Source organism: Ursus americanus, chromosome 11, assembly GCF_024610735.1.
Source record: "Ursus americanus isolate L20-20 chromosome 11, mUrsAme1.1.p, whole genome shotgun sequence".
Classification (NCBI taxonomy): Eukaryota; Metazoa; Chordata; class Mammalia; order Carnivora; family Ursidae; genus Ursus; species Ursus americanus.
The window spans coordinates 60,218,104-60,242,834 of NC_142137.1; the positions used below are offsets into that span (position 1 = coordinate 60,218,104).

The following is a 24,731-nucleotide window of genomic DNA, read 5'->3' on the forward strand; positions in this document are numbered from 1 at the left end:
GTTCTCTCCCAGCCTGAGTCCGTAGTCCACACTTGGAGTGATAGACCTCCAAGTGTCTGATGGGGTTGTTACACTCTCAGTTTCCCTCCCCTCAACTCTGTTCTACACATTATGCTGATTTCCATAGTATACTGCTTTCTGTTAAGTCGTTTGGCTGCGCAGCCTTCCCATTACTTACTGTATCAGGGGTCAATACTTGCTCAGATTTTAGGCCTGTTTAGGGTGTTCTATAACCTATTCCCATGCTCCAACTCCAGTCCTGTTCTTCAGACTGATCTTGTTTTCCTCTTCATATACTGTGTGCATTAGGGTACCTGTTCGGCTGCTATAACAAAGACCACAATAACAATGGCTGAAACAAAATCAAGGTTTCTATCTCCTGTAACAATCCAAGCATAAGCAGTTTAGAGCTAATATAATTGTTCCAAAATGTTGAGGACCTGTGTTCCATCTCCCTTGTGCTTCCTAAAGTCTTTGCCTTATCTGAAAGGTTGAAGATAGTTTACCTCCATCATTTCCATATTCCAGCCAGTGGGGAGAAGAATGGGGAAAGAGAAAAACCCCCGTTCCTTTTTAAGGGGATGATCTGAAAGTTGCATACATAATTTCTGTGTATGTTCCGTTGACAAGAACTTAATTGTAAGACTACACATAACTACAGAGAGACTATATAATGCACCCAGTTACAGTTCTACCATTGTAAAGGAAAAGGAGTGCCCTGCCACATCTTACATCTTGCTAATTGGAGGTGTGTGTGTGTGTGTGTGTGTGTGTGTGTGTGTTGTGTATATACTTACCTAAATACATAGAATCTATGATAACAAGGTTAGGAGAATTAAGATTAATTTTTATTTTTTTTAAAGATAGATTTATTTATTTATTTATTTATTTATTTATTTATTTATTTATTTATTTTCTAAGTAGGCTCCACACCCAGCGTGGAGCCCAACGTGGGGCTTGAACTCACAACCCTGAGATCAAGACCTGAATGGAGATCAAGAGCGGACACTTTAACCAACTGAGCCACCCAGGTGCCCCAAGATTAATTTTTAGTCAAGTAATATATGTACATGGTAAAATCCTACACAAGGGCATTTATTGAAAAATAACAATTGCTTGGCTCCATTCCTCCCTACCCCTAGACTCATTGCCTAGAGGGAATCACTTTTAACAACATTTTTGTTTGTTTGTTTTTTCTGGTGATTATCTTCATGCCTTTAAGTCATGTGGTTAAACTGTCATTTCTTGTTTTATCGACTTCAGACATTATCTGTTGACCTCCTGCCAAGATGGACAAGTATTTAACTCTACACACCCACCTCTCCCTCGTATAGTTATATCATAATTTTTTGCTTCCTTTTTTGTGGCTACCTTTCTAACTTTAAGTAATATACTTTAACCTTAGTTTCTTGTTTCATAATTTATAAACTAACACTACCTCTGGTAACCCTTCTACTTTATAACAAAGGATACTAGGGAGTTCTCCCTCTCATTTTCCAACTTATTCGTGGCTCTTTTACATTGTTAAAGTTGGTAATTTGTATTTTGTTTTGAGCAGTAAATAAATTTTCTGTATTTTGTTGATTTTTAAGTGTTAAAAGTCAATAGTCATAATCGTATGACTATGTCAACATTTGGCTGAGTTATGTAGTCTGCTGTGAATTTATTCCCTACTTTCTGTTTCCAATATCACAGACCCCTCCACTATTGTAGAGGAGTAGTCGGATATTTTTCCCTGTTTTTACATTTGATCAGTTGCTTGAAATCATGTCACATTTTAGTTTTCTTCATATCTAAATCATGACTCTTACAGCATTTTTGTTTTTTTCCTGGAATTTATCTCCCTCTCACCCTTCCACCACCCCTCAAGTTGAAAAGAGAAACAGACACCTTAACATGGCTTTAATCTTTACAAGTTTTTTATTATTTGACTTATGGCTTGGATTCTATTGCATTCTCCTTTTTGAATCCTACTGACTTCTCCTTTGGATCAGTTGCATATTTGGACCAATGTTAGCCATTATTATAACTATTTAATTAAGGTCCTTGGTCCCTAGGGCACAGGAGAATTGGGTATGGGTGGTTCTAAAGCTGTTCACTATTTCCGAAAGCCTAATGGTAATTACACATTTACTCATAATTAGGCTATCCACAAAAAGTAAAACATTAAATTATTTTGCTGATTGATAAAAATATTTCAGGGCAGGGCAGTTGTATATGTCAAATTACCAAAAATGGCAAAATGACTTAATAACTTAGTAAATGTAGCTAGTTTAGGCATCTTTCAAAATACGGAATTCAGGGCAAAAGTATAAAAGAATCTTGTGGTGAAAATTTTGGAAACCACCAAATAATGGCCTAATAAATCTTGATTCTGAGCCTTGATGTGTTCAGCTTTTTAATAAATAGTGACCTGCTTTTAAAAAGTGTTTGGTGAGGGGTGCCTGGGTGGCTCAGTTGGTTAAGCATCTGTCTTTGGCTCAGGTCATGATCCTGGGGTCCTGGGATCAAGCCCTGTGTGGGGCTCTCTGCTCAGAGGAGAGCCTACTTCTCCCTCTCCTTCTGCCCCTTCCCACCTCGTGAGCTCTCTTGCTCTCTTGCTTACTCCCTAAAATACATAAAATCTTAAAAACAAACAAACAAACACACATTTAGGGGGCACTTGGGTGACTCAGTCAGTTAAGTGTCTGACTCTTGATTTCAACTCAGGTCATGATCTCAGGGTTGTAAGATGGAGCCCAACAATGCTGGGCCTGGAGCCTGCTTAAGATTCTCCCCCTCATGCGTGTGTGCACATGCGCACACATGCACATGTTCTCTCTCTCTCTCTCTCTCTCGTTTAAAAAAAAATTACAATTTGAAAAATTTGACAGATATAGTTATATAACCCAACACCATAATGATACAGAACGAGGGTCAGCAAACTGCACCTCACAAGCCAATCTGGCTTACTGTCTGTCAGTCTTTATTTGTTTATTTGTTTGGATGTATTTATTTTATATAGAGAGAGTGTGCGTGCCCGAGCAGGCTGAGGGAGGGGCAGAGGGAGAGAGAGAATCCTGAAGCAGACTCCTGGCTGAGCATGGAGCCCAAAGTGGGGCCCTGTCCCAGGACACTGAGATCATGACCTGAACTGAAATCAAGAGTCACATCTTAACTGATTGAGCTACCCAGACACCCCTACTGTCTGCTTTTAGATGTAAAAATTTATCTTAATATGACCTTTATTTGGTATTGTTTGTGGTTGTTCCCACACTACGTTGACAGTTGAGTTCTTGCAGCAGAGACTTTGGTCTGCAACGCCTGAAGTATTTACTATTTGGACTTTTATGCAAATTTGCTGATTTCTGATATAGAACATTTCTTTTACCCACAAAGTTTCCTGGTACCCCTTTGCAATTAATCTACTCCTTTTACCCCGAATCTCTAGCAATCACAGATCAGCCTTCTGGCGCTATGATTTTGACTTTTCTAGAATTTGATATAAATGGAATCATATAGTGTATGTCTCCTTGTCTGGCTTCTTTCACTGAGATTAGTACTTTTGAGATTTATCCAAGTTGTTGAATGTATTGGTAGTTTGCTTTTTTTGTTGTTTTTTGTTGTTGTGGGGTTTAAAAAAATTTTTTTTTTCTAAGTAAGCTCTAAGCCCAATGTGGGGCTTGAACTCATGACCCCAAGATCAAGAGTTGCATGCTGTATGGATTAAGCCAGCCAGGTGCCTCAGTAGTTTGCTGCTTTTAATTGTTGATTTGCATTTTTCTCTTCTTTTTTTAAAGATTTATTTATTTAAGAGAGAGAGAGTGAGTATATGGAGTGGGGCATGGGCAGAGGGAGAGAGGGAATCTCAAGCACACACCCCATTGAGCTCCAAGCCTGACCTGGGGCTTGATCCCAGGACCCTGAGATCAAGACTTGAGCCAAAACTGAGTCAGATGCTTAACGGACTGAGCCACCCAAGTGCCCCTGCATGTTCTTTTCTTGAATTTCTTGAAAATGTTGCTTCATTCTTGCTTTGCTTTGAATTTTGCTCTTAGGTAATCTGATGGTTGCCTTTTATTTATTTTCTTTTTTTTTTAAGCCCTTATTAGGTAATTCGGTTCTTTGCCTTGAAGCTCTGAGGATTTTTTTCCATGCCTTTAAAGTCTGATACTTTTTATTGTTGTTGTTGTTGTTGTTGTTTGTTTTTGTTTTAGAGGGAGTATGCTCCCCAGCCAAGCTTGGGTGCAGGGGCAGGGGATGAGGGGCAGAAGGAGAAGGAGAGAGAATCCCCACCCAGCACTGTCAGGCTCCATCTCACTACCCTGAAATCATGACCTGAGTTGAAATCAAGAGTTGTACGCTTAACCAGCTGAGCTACCAGGTGCCCGTAAAGTCTGATAGTTTTATTAGTATATGTCACAAGGTTGATTGTTCCTGGTAATACTTTTACTTACTTCTGCTGTTTTCTTAGAGTATAGTTTTAAAACTATTGTTTCTGTTTAATCAGCTGGAATGTTTTTTTAATTTTTAATTTTTTAAAGATTTTATTTATTCGAGAGAGAGCATGAGCAGGGGGAGGGGCAGAGGGAAAGGGAAGAACAGACTCCCCACTGAGTGCAGAACCTGGCATGGGGCTCAGTCCCAGGACCCTGAGATCATGACCTGAGACAAAGTCAGATGCTTAACCGACTGAGCCACCCAGGCACCCCTCGTTTTTTGTTTTTGTTTTTTAAAAGATTTTATTTAATTAATTAATTTATTTATTTTAGAGAGCACAAGCAGGGGTGGAAGAAAGAGGGAGGGGGAAGAATCTCAAGCAGATTCCTTGCTGAGTTTGGAGCTCGAGGTGGGGCTTGATCTCATGACCCAGAGACCATGACCTGAGCCAAAACCAAGAGTTGGATGCTCAACCTGCTGAGCCACCCAAGTGCCCCTCAGCTGAAATGCTTTGATTTGCATTTTGTTTTCTTTTTACAGTATCTTTGATTGGAGTTGGGTTTTTTCCTTTTTTCTATTTTTGGACATTTTGTGGACACAGATCCAGAGCACCTTTTTTCAGTATAGTGACTTGCAGTTTCTTTAATGGATGGTGTGTGTTAGGAGTAGTGCGGGGGAAAGGGGAGGAGCTGGCACATCCTATTGCTCTTTTTTTTCTGCAGGATCCTTAATATTCTTTTCCCTTTATTGCTGCACCAAAAGGCACCATCCTTTCCCTGTTTTCTTTTAATTCTCCCCCAGAATCAGAGCTTCTCGATTGCCACTTCTAGTCCCATTGAATTTTTTGTAAAGATTTTTTATTTATTTATGAGAGAGAGAGAAAGATGGAACGAGCAAGTGGAGGAGCAGAGGGAAGGGGACAAGCAGACTCCGCGCCAAGCGTGGAGCCCAATGTGGGGCTCGATCTCAGGACCCAAAGATCGCAACCTGTGCCAAAACCAAGTGTCAGATGCTTAACCAACTGAGCCACGCAGGCACCCCCACCGAATTTTTTTTTTAAACAGGTTTACTAAAGTATACTTTTATATTATATAATCCACTCATTTAAATTGTACAATTGTAATTATGTTATCTTGTTTATTTCTAATCCTATATAATAATAATCCTAAGCATGTACCATTGTGTCTGGTATGTATTAGACAGTCAGTAAACATATTGAGTGAGTTAATAAGGGACTTACTGAATAATAACCATGCATGGTACCATGAGGGCTATTTAAGTTTAACATATTATACTTAATCTCAAAGAATTTATAGTTCATTAGGGGAGCCAAATATAATCATTGACCTTGCTTTCCTTCTTGAAAAATTTCTTTTCACTTGGGCTTTGTAAGAGTTTATCTGCTTGATTTTCATCTACCCTTGTGGCTGCTTTTTGTCATAATCTTTGAAGGTTCCACTTCCTTTGCACAGCTCTTCAGTGTTCGCTTTTGTTTTTCTTCTTCGTGTATTCTTCCTTGGCCACTTGAGTTCACTTCCATTGCTTCAGTTACCATCTATATTACTAGAAGTCTATATCACTGTCCTAGATCTCTTTCCTGAGCCCCAGATCCATGTGTTCAGTGGACTGCTGCATATCTCCACTTGTATGGTTTATAGTCACTAACTGAGTAAGTTATCCTTTTCCTCCTTAACTCTGCTCCTTCTCCAGGATTTCACAAATCAGTGTATGATATCAGCATCTCAACCACCATCCTTCCTCCAAAGCTAGCTAGTTAGGTATATATTACCTATTAAATATAACTCAGATCCTTCTACTTATCTTCATTCTTAGTGTCATCACTGAAGACCAGGTTGTGTTTACTTGGGCCATTGCAACAACTTCCAATCTTGCTCTCTTCCAGTCCAGTCTCTCCAGTGCAACCAGAGTAAATTTAAAGTGCATCTAGTCATCTCACTCCTAGCTTAAAATGTTTGCCTCATTCATTTCAGAAAATGGAATCATCAAAACAGATAAAGTATTTGAAGTAATGCTGGCCACAGACCGTTCCCACTATGCAAAATGTAATCCTTATATGGATTCTCCACAATCAATAGGTAAGGTCTGGATTTCTGAAAATGTCATGTTTTATTCATTTACTGTATACTTTTTGTTAAGTAAAAATGGACTGGGATACAAATATTTATTATTACCTTGCTAGTTTGAATTTTATATCTCATTTAAGTATCATAATTCCACACAGCCATTTCAGTTAAATGATGTTATGTATTAAGTATTTTTTCTATTTTTTCAAATTGTATATAATATATATATAAAGAATATCTTAAACATTTTTCTTTAAACATACTTTTAATGAAAATTTAAGTTTAAGCTTAGGGCTGAGATTTCTTTAGGGCCTTAATGCTGACTAAAGTTGTTTTTCACATTAACGTCAGTTTTTTAAATCAATATTAAAGGAAATAAGTATAATTAAGCGTTTACTGACTTCTCTGCTTCACTTGCCCTGAATTTTTTGGTTTGTGCTTGGTTTTAGAAAGTTCAGTGTTTAACTCCTTCTCCTGAAGCAGGTTTTGCTGAGCTGCTGAGCCTTGGCAGTGGGCGCCTTTGAGGCTTAGAAGGGCCTCAGGATTCTGTCAGCCAGCTGCCATACTTTCTTCTTTTGAAGCACTATAACAGTCAGCAGAGAAGATCCTGGGGAGCTTCTGAACCCCGAAGGCACCTGCTACCACCGCTCAGTGAAAATTGCTTCAGATGCAGAAGCAGGTAAATAAGTTTTGAGAAAGCAGCACTGGAAGAAAATACTTGAAAGCTAAAAACTGAGAAAAGTTTGTGAATTACCATCAGGCAATAGTATAAAGAGTAAACTGAGGTCGTTTTTTAGTCTCTTAAGTTTCTTTGATTGCCAGTTGCTCAATAAGTTGCCAGAAATAGGAAGCAATTTAATTTTCAGATTTTGCATACCTATTGTATATAGAAGTTTATTTTCTTTTTATAAACCTGGGGAGAAAACAAGTCATAAACTTACCAACTCAGCTTCTTGACATTCTTACTTTATTTCTTAGCTAACTATATGGGGAAAGAAAGTTTTAGAAATAGTGGGAGTGTCGTACTCGATGAGCATAATATGCCTTTGGCAAGGTTGTATTTTCTCATTTTAACTGTTCCTCGACAGTACTTTAAAATGCAAAATAAAAGGTTTATTTTCTTGAGATCATGAAAACAAAAAATATTATTATGAAAAAAAAATGTGTGGATGTTAGGAAAGGAGTTACATGGAGTATCTGGTATGGTTTTGCAGCTGAATGTGTCAGTAGTTCTCTTCTTCTTTTGCAGGTTTCCAAGCAACAATCAGTGCTCCACACATGGTAAGTTAACTTTGGCCATTTGGGTATAAGTGGATCACATTTTTCCTCTAAGATCATTTTCTTCAGTTAAAAAGGTTTTAAAAAAGTTGAACTTTTAATTGGATCAATTTTATCATCTATGAGTTATGTGGATTGGTAATGAACCTCTTATTCTTAATACATGATATATAGAGAGAAGTCTTCTTGGTAGAAATTGTCATTAAAGTTTTTGTTGGTCATCATTAGTATCTAATCATATAAAAATTGGATATAAAAGGTTATTTAGTGATGAGCAAATTAAGGAAGAGAATATTTTATTTTTAAGATTTTATTTATTAATTAGAGAGAGAGCACAAGCAGGGGGAGCGACAGGCAGAGGGAGAAGCAGGCTCCCCGCCGAGCAAGGAGCCCGATGCAGGGCTCGATCCCAGAACCCCGGGATCATGACCCGAGCCGAAGGCAGCCACTTAACCGGCTAAGCCACCCACGTGTCCCAAGGAAGATAATATTTTAAATAATATAATGGATATATTGTAGACATCTCAAGTTGAATATTATTTCTTTTATTTCATATCTTTTTTTTTTTTTTTTAAAGATTTTATTTATTTATTTAACACAGAGACAGCCAGCGAGAGAGGGAACACAAGCAGGGGGAGTGGGAGAGGAAGAAGCAGACTCACAGTGGAGGAGCCTGATGTGGGGCTCGATCCCAGAATGCTGAGATCACGCCCTGAGCCGAAGGCAGACGCTTAACCGCTGTGCCACCCAGGCGCCCCTATTTCATATCTTATTTGGAAAATTCATTAGGGATTGGTCAAGTATAGCAGCTAGGAAGCTGTATAACTTTGAGAAGAACCTATTTTAAGTTATCTAGTACTTTTAATCTGTTGGGAATTTTCTTGGGTTTTATTTATTTATTTTTTGTTTGTTTGTTTTTTTTGAATATATATATATTTTTTTTAATAATGATTTTTTATTATATTATGTTAGTCACCATACAGTACATCCCCAGTTTTCGATGTAAGGCTCGATGATTCATTAGTTGTGTATAACACCCAGTGCACCATGCAATATGTGCCCTCCTTACTACCCATCACCGGTCTATCCCATTCCCCCACCCCCCTCCCCTCTGTAGCCCTCAGTTTGTTTCTCATAGTCCATAGTCTCTCATGTTTCATTCCCCCTTCTGATTACCCCCCCTTTCTTTATCCCTTTCTTCCCCTACTGATCATTCTAGTTCTTATGTTCCATAGATGAGAGAAATCATATGATAGTTGTCTTTCTCTGCTTGACTTATTTCACTAAGCATTATCTCCTCCAGTGCCGTCCATGTTGTAGCAAATGTTGAGAACTCATTCTTTCTGATTGCTGAGTAATATTCCATTGTATATATGGACCACAACTTCTTAATCCAGTCATCTGTTGCAGGGCATCTCGGCTCCTTCCACGATTTAGCTATTGTGGACATTGCTGCTATGAACATTGGGGTGCATATGGCCCTTCTCTTCACTACGTCTGTATCTTTGGGGTAAACACCCAGTAGTGCAATGGCTGGATCATAGGGTAGCTCAATTTTTAACTTTTTAAGGGACCTCCACACGGTTTTCCAGAGTGGCTGTACCAACTTGCATTCCCACCAACAATGTAGGAGGGATCCCCTTTCTCCACATCCTCTCCAACAATTGTTGTTTCTTGCCTTGTCTATTTTTGCCATTCTAACTGGCGTAAGGTGGTATCTCAGTGTGGTTTTGATTTGAATTTCCTTGATGGCTAATGATTTTGAACATTTTTTCATGTGTCTGTTAGCCATTTGTATGTCTTCATTGGTAAAGTGTCTGTTCATATCTTCTGCCCATTTTTTGATTTGTTTATTTGTTTCTCGTGTATTGAGTTTGAGAAGTTCTTTGTAGATCTTGGATACCAGTCCTTTATCTGTAGTGTCATTTGCAAATATATTCTCCCATTCCGTGGGCTGCCTCTTAGTTTTTCTGACTGTTTCCTTGGATGTGCAGAAACTTTTAATCTTGATGAAGTCCCATAAATTCATTTTATCTTTTGTTTCTCTTGCCTTTGGGGATGTGTCATGAAAAAGGTTGCTTTGGCTGATGTCGTAGAGGTTGCTGCCTATGTTCTCCTCTAGAATTTTGATGGATTCCTGTCTCACATCGAGGTCTTTCATCCATTTGGAGTTTATTTTTGTGTATGGTGTGAGATAGTGGTCAAGTTTCATTCTTTTGCATGTAGCTGTCCAATTTTCCCAGCACCATTTATTGAAGAGACTGTCTTTTTCCCACCGGATGTTTTTTCCTGCTTTATCAAATATTAGTTGCCCAAAGAGCTGAGGGTCCATTTCTGGGCTCTCTATTCTGTTCCATTGGTCTATGTGTCTGTTTTTGTGCCAGTACCATGCTGTCTTTGTGATCACAGCTTTGTAGTACAGCTCGAAATCCGGCATTGTGATGCCCCCAGCTTTGTTTTTCCTTTTCAACAGTTCCTTGGAGATTCGGGGTCTTTTCTGGTTCCATACAAATTTAAGGACTATTTGTTCCAGTTCTTTGAAAAACGTTCTCGGTATTTTGATCGGGATAGCATTGAAAGTGTAGATTGCTCTGGGTAGCATGGACATTGTAACTATGTTAATTCTTCCGATCCATGAGCATGGAATATCTTTCCATCTTTTTATGTCTTCCTCAATGTCTTTTAAGAGTGATTTATAGTTTCTAGAATAAAGGTCCTTTACGTCTCTGGTTAAGTTAATTCCAAGGTAACGTATGGTTTTTGGTGCTATTGTAAATGGGATGGATTCCCTGATTTCTCTTTCTTCGTTCTCGTTATTCGTGTACAGAAATGCAACTGATTTCTGAGCATTGATTTTGTATCCCGCCACGTTACTGAATTGCTCTATAACTTCTAATAGTTTGGGAGTGGCTTCTTTTGGGTTTTCCATATAGAGTATCATGTCGTCTGCGAAGAGAGACATTTTGACTTCTTCTTTGCCGATTTGAATACCTTTGATCCCTTTTTGTTGTCTGATTGCTGTTGCAAGGACTTCTAGTACTATGTTGAATAATAGTGGCGAGAGTGGGCATCCTTGTCGTGTTCCTGATCTTAAGGGAAAGGCTTCCAGCTTTTCCCCATTGAGAATAATATTTGCAGTAGGCTTTTCATAGATGGCTTTTATGAGATTGAGAAATGTACCTTCTATTCCTACACTCTGAAGGGTTTTAATCAGGAAAGGATGCTGTATTTTGTCAAATGCTTTTTCGGCATCGATTGAGAGGATCATATGGTTCTTGAGTCTTTTCTTGTTGATATGATGTATCACGCTGATTGATTTGCGAATATTGAACCACGCTTGCATCCCAGGTATGAATCCCACTTGATCGTGGTGGATAATCCTTTTAATGAACTGTTGGATTCTATTAGCAAGTATCTTGTTGAGGATTTTGGCGTCCATATTCATTAGGGAAATCGGTCTGTAATTCTCCTTTTTGAGGGGGTCTTTGCCTGGTTTGGGGATCAAGGTAATATTGGCCTCATAGAATGAGTTTGGTAGCTTTCCTTCTGTTTCTATTTTTTGAAATAGCTTTAGGAGAATAGGTATTATTTCGTCTTTGAATGTTTGGTAGAATTCCCCAGGAAAACCGTCCGGGCCTGGAGTTTTGTTATTTGGAAGGTTGTTTATCACTGACTCAATTTCTTCATAATTAATTGGCCTGTTTAAGAAATCAATTTCTTCCTTTTTCAATCTTGGTAGTTTATAGGTTTCCAGGAAGGATTCCATCTCTTCCAGATTGCTTAGTTTATTGGCATATAGCTGTTGATAAAAATTTCTAATAATCCTTCCAGTTTCAATGGTGTTCGTCGTGACCTCTCCTTTTTCATTCATAATTTTAATAATCTGGGTCCTTTCTCTTTTCTTTTGGATAAGTCTTGCCAGTGGTCTGTCAATTTTATTGATTCTCTCAAAGAACCAGCTTCTAGTCCTGTTGATCTGCTCTACTGTACTTCTGGTTTCTGCTTGATTGATTTCAGCTTTAATTTTGGTCAACTGCTTCCTTGTGCGTGGATTAGGCCTGTCCCTCTGTTGCTGTTCCAGCTTCTTGAGGTGAGAATATAAAAACTGCATTTTAGATTTTTCTATTCTTTTGAGTGAGGCTTGGATGGCTATGTATTTCCCCCTTAGGACTGCCTTTGCAGTATCCCATAGGTTTTGGACTATTGTATTTTCATTCTCATTGGTCTCCATAAATTGTTTAATTTGATTTTTGATTTCCTGGTTTATCGAGTCATTCCTGAGCAGGATGGTTCTTAGTCTCCAAGTGTTTGAGTTTCTTCCAAATTTTTCCTTGTGGTTGAGTTCCAATTTCAGAGCGTTGTGGTCTGAGAATATGCAGGGGATAATTTCAATCTTTTGGTATCGGCTGAGACCTGTTTTGTGTCCCAGAACATGGTCTATTCTTGAAAATGTTCCATGGGCATTAGAATAGAATGAGTATTCTTTGGTTCTGGGGTATAGTGTTCTATATATATCTAAGAGGTCCAACTCGTCGAGTATGGCATTCAAAGCCTTTGATTCTTTGCTTAGTTTTTGCCAGGGTGTTCTGTCTATTTCTGAGAGTGGAGTGTTGAGGTCCCCTACTATTAATGTATTTTTATCTATATGTCTCTTTATTCTGGTTAAGAGTTGGCTTGTGTATCTTGCTGCTCCCCTGTTGGGGGCATATATATTTATAATTGTCATATCCACTTGTTGAATACTTCCTTTAAGAATAATATAGTGCCCTTCTGCATCTCTAACTATAGTCTGTAGTTTAAAATCCAATTTATCTGATATGAGAATTGCTACCCCAGCTTTCTTTTGAGGTCCATTTGCGTGAAAGATGGTACTCCATCCCCTTACTCTCAGTCTGAATGCATCTTTGGGTTCGAAATGAGTCTCTTGTAGACAGCAAATGGATGGGTCATTTCTTTTTATCCAATCTGCAACCCTGTGGCGTTTGAAGCCAGAATTTAAACCATTAATGTTCAGGCTGAGTACTGAGAGATATGCTTTTAATTCTGCCATGTTGTCAGTAAAGTCTTTGTTTGTATTGGCTGTGACTTTCTGTTTTGTATCACTCTTGGGGCCTTTTTACTTTTATAGAACCCCCCGTAATACCTCCTGTAGGGCTGGTTTCGTGGTTACGAAATTGGCTAGTGACTGTCGATTCTGAAATGTCTTTATTTCTCCATCAATTCTGAATGACAGCCTTGCTGGATAAAGGATCCTTGGCTGCATGTTTTTCTCTGAAAGAGCTTTAAAAATGCTCCCCCAACCCTTTCTCTCATTCCAGGTCTGTGTAGACAGGTCTGATGTAATTCTGATGCCTTTGCCTTGGTACGTGAGAAATTTCTTTGCCCTGGCCGCTTTCAATACTGTTTCCTTGGATCTCATATTTGCGAATTGCACTATGACGTGACGTGGTGTAGGTCTGTCATGGTTGAGCTTGGGAGGGGTCCTCTCTGCCTCTTGGACACGAATTTTTGTTTCCCTTGCTAGATTAGGGAAGTTTTCAGCTACAATTTGTTCAAATATCTCTTCTAGACCTCTGTTTTTCTCCACCCCCTCGGGGATGCCGATGATTCTAACATTGGATTGTTTCGTTGAGTCAGTAATCTCCCGTAGCCAACATTCGTGGGCGTGGATTTTTTTAAGACCATCTTCTATTTTTATTTTTTCCTCTATTAACCCATCCTCCAATTCACTAACCCTTTCCTCCGCTTCCGTGACCCTGGCCGTCAGAGCCTCTAGTTTTGCCTGCATTTGGCTCATAGAATTTTTAATTTCTGTCAAATTCGCTCTCATTTCCGCCCTTAGGGATTGTATATTCTCAGTAATATTTTCCTGAATACTTTTTTCAAGTCTACTCATTATCTTGACCATTGTTACTCTGAATTCCATTTCTGATAATTTGGTTACATCCATATCCGTTACTTCTGTGGCAGAGGCCACTGACTCACTGTCTTTTCTTTGCTGGGGGGGGCTTCTCCTTCTTGTCATTCTGATGAAGAGAGGTTGCGGGGTTTCCAGAGCCCAAAATTATTGACTGGGTCCCAGGCCGTGCCCCTTGTTTTATAGGGATCTTAGAGATGTGGGCTTCTTCTTTAAAGATTTTATTTATTTACTTATCTGAGAGAGGGAGACAGACAGTCAGCAAGAACGAAACAGAAGCAGGGGAGTGAGAGAGGAAGAAGCAGGCTCCCAGCGGAGGAGCCCGATGAGGGACTCCTTTCCGGAACGCTGGGATCACGCCCTAAGCCGAAGACAGGCGCTCAATGACGGCGCCACCCAGGCGCCTCCGGTTGTGGGCTTCTTGATTTTTCAGCCTGCCTTCTGTGTTCTGGGGGAGGGGCCTGCCGCGCCGATACTCAGGCAACCCTGTTTGGTTAGAGTCTCCGTGTCCCCTGCGAGGGAGGATGGGGATGGGCACTCTCTGAGCCGGTATTTCCAGGCTTTTGTTCTCTGGCGGCTTTCCCTGGCGGCCGGCTATGCCTCTTCTGAGGGTCAGAGCAGCAGAGGCTGCATTGTCACAGAACAGAGGGATTGCGGCCCGTTCTCCACTGATGTTCTGGCCACTTTAACTCTGTTACTGTTGGTGCTGGTCAACCCTGCAGCGTCCCGGGATGTGCGCACCAACCCGGCGTCCCAGCCCTCACTTCCAGGGCCGGCGCGTCTCTGTCCTTTGTGTTTCTAATGCCGCCAGCCACCGGCCGCCCCGCGCGCTCCCGGGTCTCCCGGTCTCAGTCTATGCCCGGTGAGCACACCTCGATTCCGGAGTTTCGTGAGAAGCCTGGTGGCGCGCGCACCCGGTTCAGGGTCTCAGTCTGCTGTTTCGCGGGTGCCGACCACGAGTCCGCCCGCTCCCCCGTGCAGGTGGCCCGCCAGCCGCCAGCCGCCCCGCGCGCGCTCCGGGAGTTCCCGGTCTCAGTCTGGATCCCGTGAGCACACCGGGATTCCGGTGTTCCGGGAGATGCCTGGTGGCGCGCGCTTTCACGGCTCACCGGTCTCAGTCCGCTCTCTCGCGGGTGCCCTCTGTGAGTCCGCCCGCTCCCCCGTGCAGGTGGCTGCCGCTTCCCGGAGCCCAAACGTGGCGGCTCCCTCCCCCTTCCGTTTATCTTCCGATATCCGTGCACGGTTTACAGCTCCCCTCTTCGTACCTCAATACTCAGCGCTGGAGATGTTCATTTGTAGAGATCCAGATGCATCATCCTGCGTCTCAGGCTGATTCCGTGGTTATTTAGGCTGGTCTGGTACCTATCCAGCTCGACTCAGGGGACCGGCTGAAAAAGGGGTCCCCTACTCCTCCGCCATCTTAACTCCTCCCTTCTTGGGTTTTAAATGTCAGTTATTTGAATGAGTACTCTGTTGGTTTTTGGGGAGAACAATAGGTTTTCTGATTCTCTGAAAGTATTTGGGATTGGAGAAGCTCGTATTTAAATGTAAAGCCTTCTTTATATTAAAATAAATTTACATATATTTATAATGAACTGATAATTATACTAGGTGACATTATAGGAAAATTATTATTTATAGACATTAAATAGAAATGACTTTATTTTTTAATTTTTAATTTATTTTTAAAAGATTTATTTATTTTAGAGAAAGCAGGAGCTGGTGGAGGGGTGGGGGTGGAGACTCCCTGCTGAGCGTGGAGTCTGATGTGGGGCTCAATCTCATGACCCTGAGATCATGACCTGAGCTGAAATCAAGAGTCAGATAGATGCCTTAACCAACTGAGCCACCCAGGTGCCCCTGGAAATGACTTTTTAAAACATGACAAAAGACGAGCCATTAAAAAACATGATATATTTTGCAACATAAAAATTTAGGATTTCTGCAGAGAAAAAAATGTATAAGCAAATTTAAAAGAAGAAAAACTGAGGGAAATATTTATAATACATACGACAATCTAGGGCAGATTTCCATATACAAATGTGGTTGTGTATCCTGTAAATTAATAAGTGAAAGACTGGTAAGCCCAAAAGAATATAGTTTAAGTACAAGAATGGTAGTTCATAGAATAAGAAATACAGATGACATTAGCACTTAAGCAAATGAAAACATGTAGTTTTCATTTATATTTATGTATATTATATATTGTATTTATATTTATATACTTAGTAAATTACATGTTAGCATTTTCACCTATCAGATTGTCAGAGGTCAAAAAGTTTAATACTTTGTATTGGAAAGGGGGAAACAGTTACATACTTTTTTGTTGAGAGTAAATTGATAGTGTTGGAAGGCAATTTGGCAAATTTATAAAATGTGAAATAAATATACCTTACACTTTTCAGTTTTATTTCAAGATATTTATCCTATGGTATATTTTTATAGGTACAAAATGACTAAAGATGTTCGTTGTCACATTACTTATAATAGCAAAAAAAATAATAACAGTAATCACTGATAGTCCACTAATAATGGATGGTTAATAATTATAGTATATCCATACAGTGAGGTACTGTGAAGCTGTTAAATGAGGAATCTCTGTAAGTACCAATACAGCAAGATGTTCAAGAAACATTAAGTAAAAAAGTAGAGTACAGGGGTGCCTCGGTGGCTCAGCCATTAAGCGTCTGCCTTCGGCTCACGTCATGATCCCAGGGTCCTGGGATGGAGCCCCCGCATCTGGCTCCCTGCTTAGCGGGAAGCCTGCTTCTCCCTCTCACACTCCCCTTGCTTGTGTTCCCACTCTCGCTGTCTCTCTCTGTCAAATAAATAAAGTCTTAAAAAAAAAAAGTAGAGTACAGAAAAGTATTTAGAGTATTCTGTAATATACAACAATCAATTCTGCACATATACATACACACATACATCTTCCTCTAGGCATGTAAACTAAAAATGATTTCTGCTAAGGTCAGAATTAGATGATTGGAGGGATGGGAATGATCAAGTGAGATCTGCTTTTCCCTCTGTACCCTCTACATGTTATCAATTTCTTTCTGTTTTCTTCTCTCTCTTTTTTTTAAAGTTTATTTATTTAGGTAATCTCTACACCCAGTGTGGGGCTTGAGCTCCCAACCCCAAGATCAAGAGTTGCATGCTTCTCTGACTGAGCCAGCCAGATGCCCCCTTCTTTGTTTTTTTTTTTTAACCATGGAATAGGAATGTGTTTGTTTTTTTTAATATTTATTTGCTTATTTTATTTTACTTGTTTATTTTTAAAGATTTTATTTATTTGAGAGAGAGAGAGGGCACGTGTGCAAGTGAGCACAAGTGGGGGGGGAGGGGCAGGGGGAGAGGGAGAAGCAGACTCCCCACCGAGCAGGGAGCCAAATGTGGGGCTTGATCCCAGGACCCTGGGATTATGAACTGAGCTGGAGGCAGATGTTTAGCTGACTGAGCCACCCAGGCACCCAGAAAGGATGCATTTTTATGTGTTTATTTTTTATTTTTATTTTTTTTAAGGTTTTTTAAAGATTGTATTTATTTATTTGACAGAGAGAGAGAGAGAGACAGCGAGGGAGGGAACACAAGCAGGGGAAGTGGGAGAGGGAGGCTTCCCACTGAGCAGGGAGCCCGATGCGAGGCTTGATCCCAGGACCCTGGGATCAAGACCTGAGCCGAAGGCAGACGCTTAACAACTGAGCCACCCAGGTGCCCCAAGGATGCATTTTTAATGACTTACATATCCTTACCTCTTGTCTCTTAATAAGGAAAATGTGTGTATTTATGTGTATGTATATAGTCACACAGTACATCTATATGTATGCATGTATGTATAAAAAGTAATAATACAGTGTCTTTTGATGCTTGCTGAACCAGGATGTGAGTAGACTAAAATAGTATTAATTGTATTATATGAACATGCATTTGTGATTTTGTATCATTTATTGCATAGATCTTAGAAGTATTAAAAGAGAAACAGAAAATGAGGAGCAAAGATAAATGACATTTCTGTTTAATGTCTTAAAATCACAGACTTGCTTGGAAGTATGTACAATCCTGGAATATAAAGTCTTAATTGAAAATGTGATATATGCATTGGGCAAGAGGTTAAAAGCAGCCTGTTTAAATGGCATCCTCGTAGCTGTAAGCACACTTAGTATGCAGATATTGAATCCTAAATATCATTTCTCACTAAATGAGACTAGAGCTCCTTGGAGAAGTGACTGAAAATTGGAAGGTGAAGAAGTACTCAAAGATTGATGGGGTGATGTTGGAAGGACATATGTGCAGGTTTGAAGAGATTCTCAGAGGCCAAACTGGAGACAATTTGAAAATTGAAAAATGATAGATAATGAAGATAATGGATTGTTAACACTGTGAATTAGAAACAAAAATCCGTGAGTTCATAGAGATTAAAAAAAAAAGGCAGAGAAAAAAATGAAAAACAGAAGAATGCTAATTAACACATATGGAGGGAATAATAGAACTTTTTTTAAAAAATCACTATTTTGTAATCATCAATATAATGATCGAATTGGGCAGAGATCATGAGGAAGGTTATTGGGGAACAAAAATGTTCATGTAGTCTCAAATTATTACTCTACATATTACGTATTAATTTTAGAGAGAAAATTATGCCTTTAAAATAGAGTGATCTAGTCGTTACCACATTTACTGAGTGGTTGAGCTTGGCAAGTCCAGAGGTGAGGTGACCCAACATTATGTGCTTCCTGATGTGATGCAACAGGGAGGTGCCTGGCAAGCTTCGTGTGCTGTTCTTGCTAAGTCTTGGATCTGAATCTCACCCTGAGGAAATTCACACATCTAGAATATGGGGTATTATGTGGGACAGCTGGACAGGACTCCTTAAAGGAGTCAGTGTTCTGAAGACTAGAGAAGTGGCATGTAGAGGAGAATTGAGAGGAGAATATTTTCTATTGACAAATGCAGTGCATGAGCCTTGAATAGACTGGGGAAAAAATAGCTGTAAAGGACATTTTGGGGACAGTTGAAATTTGAGTATGGGGGCGCCTGGATAGCGCAGTCGTTAGGCATCTGCCTTCGGCTCAGGGCGTGATCCCCGTGTTCCGGGATCGAGTCCCACATTGGACTCCTCCGCTGGGAGCCTGTTTCTTCCTCTCCCACTCCCCCTGCTTGTGTTCCCTCTCTCGCTGGCTGTCTATCTCTCTCAAATAAATAAATAAAAAATCTTCCAAAAAAAAAAAAAATTTGAGTATGGTGTATATGTTAGATGATACTAAATTGATTATTTTCTTGAGTGTGTTAATGGTGATGTGGTTGCAAAGGGAGATATCCTAGTTTTTTTGAGCAGATTCATGCTGAAGTGTTTTGGGGTGAAGTATCGTGATGTCTATAGCCTATTTTCAGATGGTTTGGTGAAACAGTTGGCACAATATATAAAGTCAGTGACTGTATATAAGGAAAAAAAAGGTATTCAATGTATTTGTGGGCTTAAAATTTTTCATAATTATAAAAAAGAACTTTTGAAAAACGTAGTTTGGGGATTTAGAGATAAACATGGGGTATCCAGAAAAATATTAACTAGGGTGATCAAAGCATAAGAAAAGCTAATAATTGTGATCGAAGGCCTTGACATTTTAAATCTGAATGGGACTTTAATAATAACTCAGTGTACTCCCCTGTTTAAAAAACCAAATCCTATGCAAACATAATGCTGAAAAAAATATTCCTGAGGTTTTTTTGGAATTAAGATGGTACAGTACTGCCTATAGATTGGGGATTGGCACCTTAAGGAACTCTCTTCTTGTCCTTTGATTTCTGGATCAGGAAAGCCAGATATTGCAGGAGTTATTTTGTTTCATTGATTACTTCTCTATTCTTCCAGCCCCATACTTGTTATCTTATTAGCAGAAATTATTAAACCTCATAACTGATTGTTGTAAGAGTCTGATGAAAGCTACTTTTGATGTTTAATCTAGAGCTCTTTTTCATAGCATGAGTGTTTTTACTCTTTAGGCAAGAGCCTCTTTTGTAAATCAGTCTATATGAAAAATTGACAAAGTTAGTTCTCTATTACTCTTTCCCCAAAACACACCCCTCCTTCAGTGTACATTTGTGTTATCGTAAAGGGTTTTTGTGGAACCTTAATGACTTTCTGGAACACTGTTTGAAAACCCTTAGATTGTGTGTGGTTTTATCTATTAAAGGCCTTTTTTACATTAGTTGTGGAATAGTAACCTTAACTTTTTTAACTTTTTAATATGGAAAGTTTCCAACACCACATATACAGATAGAATAATATAATGAACCCTCATGTAGCCATCATCACCTTTAATAATTACCCACAATTTGTTAATCTTGTTGGTTTTTTTTTTTAAGATTTAATTAATTTATTTGACAGAGAGAGACAGCCAGCGAGAGAGGGAACACAAGCAGGGGGAGTGGGAGAGGAAGAAGCAGGCTCCCAGTGGAGGAACCTGATGTGGGACTCAATCCCAGAACGCTGGGATCACGCCCTGAGCCGAAGGCAGACGCTTAACGACTGCACCACCCAGGCGCCCCTGTTAATCTTGTTTTATCTTTGTCTCCCTCTTGCTGAACTATTTAAAAACAAATCTCAAACATAATATTATTCACCCCTAAATATTTAAGTATAAATCTGATGACTTTAAAAACATGACTACAATACTATATTATACCTCACAGTATTCCTTCTTAGTATGTTATATCTTACACATATTCCATGCTCAGACTGTACCAGGTGTTTCAAAAAAATTGTTTTATGGTTGATTTGCTTAAATCAGGATCCAAAGAAGATCTAGACATTGCATCTTTTTAGTCTTTTTAGTACCTTTTAATTTTAAAAGACCCCCCTTTTTTTAAATACCACTTATTTATTGACAGAACTCATCCATTTGGGGGCGCCTGGGTGGCTCAGTCAGTTGAGTGTCCAGCACTTGGTTTCACCTCAGGTCCTGATCTCAGGATTGTGAGATCGAGCCCTGCATCACCCTGCATCGTCGGGTCTCTCTCCCTCTACCCATCCCCTCTGCTCTTTCCCTCCCTCTCCCTCTCTCTCAAATAAATAAATCTTAAAAATAAATAAATAAATAAACAAACAAACAAATCTGTCCATTTGTCCTGTAGAATTTGCCATATTCTAAATTTGGTTAATTGTTTCCTAGTGATAGTTAACTTATTCCTCCCCCCACATACCTTTTTTTTTTTTTTCCTTTTCAAGAACACTGTCTAATGGTTCTTTCTGTTCCATCACACAGGGGTGGGGGGTATGATATCTGATCATCTACTTTTAGTGATTGGAATAAATAGTCTTTTCAATAACTTTTTTTTTTTTTAAGATTTTATCCATTTGAAAGAGAGAGACAGAGCAGGGGGAGGAATAGAGGGAGAGGGACAAGCAGACTCTGCACTTAGTGTGGAGCCCAGGACCCTGAGATTGTGACCTGAGCTGAATCCAGGACACTTAACTGACTGCACCACCCAGGTGCCCCTCAATAATGTTTTAAGTTATTATACACAGCAAGGTACACAAATCTTAAGTGTGTAGCTTAATGAATGTTCACATATATATAGGTGTAACCACCACCTAGATGAAGATCAGAATGTTTCCTGTGTTCTAGCAGGCACTCTCATGCCAGTTCCTTAGCCTCTACCCTCAGTGTAACCAGTATTCTGGCTTTGCTCACCTAAATTAGTTTTCTAAATAAGGAGTTTTCGGTCTATCCTCCATTTTGAACATTACCTGTTTCTGATGCTTCAAATTTATTTTCTTTTTTTCTTTTTAAAGATTTTATTTATTTATTCTAGAGAGAAAATGGAGGGGGGGAGTACAAACAGACTCCATGTTGAGTGCAGAGCCCCATGTGGGGCTCGATCCCATGACCCTGAGATCATGACCTGAGCCAAAGCCTAGAGTCGGACATTTAACCAACCGAGCCACCCAGGCCTCTCTGATGAAGTTTAATAGTGAACAATGCAGGCATTTAAGGACAGCTTTTGAGATAACATTTATTAGTTCTAACTGCGTATTTTAGAAAAGCACTGAAATGTAAATTTATAAAGAGGAGGAAGTAGAAAAGCTTTATTTCTTGGTTTGGTCCAAAGTGTATCCAATATGATTTTATTTGATTAGTAATTTATATATTCTGTAAACATAAAAATACATATCCTTCGACCTCCTCAATTCTACTTCTAGGAACTTATCCTATAGATACACTTCGTAAGATTTTTTTTTTTAAGATTTTATTTATTTATTTGAGAGAGAGAGCGCACTAGTGGAGAAAGGGCCAGAGGGAGAGAATATCCAAGCAGACTCCTGCTGAGCTCGGAGCTGGATGCAGGGCTTGATCTCACAACCCGTGAGATCAGGACCTGAGCTGAAACCGAGAGTCAGATGCTTAACTGACTGACCTACCCAAGTGCTCCACTTTATAAGATTTATAAAAATTATTACATTATCCTACACATATACCTTTTAAGATGATTTCATCTCTTTTGTTATAGAAGATTAAAACTAACTTAAATATCCCTCATTAGGGATTTTTGGGGAGGGATTTTGTTATTATAATATACATACAAGAATATACTTCTCAGCCATAAAAAGGAATGAACAGGCTATTTAAGTATTGATACAAAAGGTTCTTCAAGATACAGTAAATGAAAAAAATAGATACATATTTGCTTGTGTATGCATAGAATGGATATCTTTGAAAAGGAATCACAAGAAACTGACAACATAGATTGCCTTTAGGGAGTGAAATTGGTTGGGGATGGGGGAGATTGCGGACAGGGGTGGGGTAGAGACTTCACTGTAAATCCTTTTGTAGCTTTTGACTTTGAATTAATAAAAAATTCACGCACTGGAGATCTAAAATTACTAAAACATTTTATACAAATGTAAGAATTTAATCAGTGAAAAATTTTTTACATAATTCTGTAAGTGTAAGTATGTGATGTGTTTTCATTATCTTGGTAGATGACAATAGTAGAAAAATTGGTATGAAGTTGGCAACTTTTTTATATGCCATGGTATATATACTTGATAGAGTTGAAAAAAATGAATATTTGCTTTGTTTTCTTTTGGCAGCATGCATATGCACTAGAACTTCTATTTGATCAGTTGCATGAAGGAGCTAAAGCTCTCGATGTGGGATCTGGAAGTGGAATCCTTACTGCATGTTTTGCACGTATGGTAAGAGCTTTATTTTTCATTCCTTTCCAGGAGAAGCATATTATATATTTGGCTGTACATTTTTTTACTAGCAGTTTTTGAGTTTTTTTTTTTTTAATTAATATAGCAGTTGGAATATGTATCACTTAGGTTTTTTTGTTGTTGCAAATAACAGAAGATTCGGTCCAAATTGGCAGAGTAAAGAGGAATTTATTTGGTTTATATAATGGAAAAGTCTAAAGTGTATCTGGCTTTTTGTGTGGCTGGATTCAAAAGAAGATCAGATGTTGTTATTGACAGTGGGTTTCTCTTTGGTTCTTGGTTTGGCTTTGCTTTCCTCCAAATGTTGGCTTCAGTCAGGTTCTTCCCTTGTGATCACAAGATGGCAACCAGTAGCTTCCAGACTGCATTCTTCCAGATTCTCAGCTGGCAGAAAATGATACAGAGAATCTGATTTCCAAACACCCCTACAGGGTTATTAGAAATGAGAGTAGAGCTACTTTTATATTAAGAAAAGTACTCTTAGAAAAATGCCTTGTTTATTGTACTTCAAGTTTTATCACCAGAGGCTTATCTTGATTACTGACTATCCAGAGTCTGTCTGGAATCCTACACAGCCCCTTGAGTAAAGGTTTATCTGTGCTCAGATAATCAAATCAATTTGATTATTATGAAAAATCTTGTCCCTGGGGGCCAGATAGGAAGGTTCTGGTCTAGTTAGGTTGGGATTTATGGATGATACATCTTGGACTGGAATCCATTTAACTTGCTGTAAATACGTAACTGGCAGACCACCAGCATGTAAGCTCCAGGGAGGCAGGAATTTTATTTGATTTTTTTTTTCTATTGGTGTATCCTAAGCATCCAGAACAGTGCTTGTTACATAACAAGGACTCAGGTATTTCTTTTCAGTTGTTTTACTTGGTTTGTAGAAGTTAAGCCCTCCCTAATGGAATGTTAGGGTTTTGGTTTTTTTTTTTAAGATTTTATTTATTTGAAAGAGAGAGCATTCGATAGAAAGAGAGAACAGAAAGCATGAGCAGGGGGAGGGGCAGAGAGAGGGACAAGCAGATTCCCTGCTGAGCAGGGAGCCCAACGGAGGACTCAATCCCAGGACCCCGGGATCATGACCTGAGCCCAAGGCAGATACTTAACTGACTGAGCCACCCAGGTGTCCCAGGATTTTTTTTTTTTTTTTTCTAAGCTTAGACCCAGTGTTTACTTAATGACATGTTCTTGACATTTGACATATTTATGGTTTTAGAGAAAAATTCACTTTTAAAAATCATTAGATTTCTGAGTTATCTTTTTAAAAGTAGTGTTATTTTAATGTCTTTCACATATTTACCATGTGCTAGTCAGTGTTCTAAGTGCTTTTCGTGTATTCTTTTATTTAATTCTCACATCATTTATGAGGTATGTACATTTTTCCTCGTCATTTTACAGCTGAGGAACCTGAGACATAGAATAACTTGCCAAGGTTGTACAGTTGTAAGTAAGTGATGAAGGTTAGATGTGAACCCAGGTTGTCTGATTTCAGAGTCTTTGTTAAATTTATTTTACAATTAATATTTATACTTGGGGCCTTTTTATATATTTATGTATTTTATATTTTCCACATATGGGAGTAGAATCGGGTATAGAAATCCCTACAGAAGAATGAAGGGGGGGTAAACAGAAGGGAGAATGAACCACTTGAGACTATGGACTCTGGGAAACAAACTGAGGGTTTCAGAGGGGAGGGGGGTGGGGGGATGGGATAGGCCGGTGATGGGTATTAAGGAGGGCACATATTGCATGGAGCACTGGGTGTTATATGCAAACAATGAATCATGGAACACTACATCAAAAACTACTGATG

At 39.2% G+C, this 24,731-nt stretch overlaps 1 protein-coding gene across 3 annotated transcripts in view; it reads left to right on the plus strand.

The window, feature by feature from the left end:
* Positions 1-24,731, plus strand: part of PCMT1 (protein-L-isoaspartate (D-aspartate) O-methyltransferase) — a 46,968-nt gene that overhangs the window by 6,272 nt on the left and 15,965 nt on the right. For all 3 annotated transcript variants that reach the window (XM_087865579.1, XM_045805335.2, XM_045805336.2), the window contains exons 2-4: positions 6,411-6,515; positions 7,753-7,784; positions 22,787-22,891. In XM_087865579.1, coding sequence (XP_087721705.1) covers positions 6,411-6,515; positions 7,753-7,784; positions 22,787-22,891 — 242 coding nt within the window. The remainder of the gene's footprint in view (positions 1-6,410; positions 6,516-7,752; positions 7,785-22,786; positions 22,892-24,731) is intronic.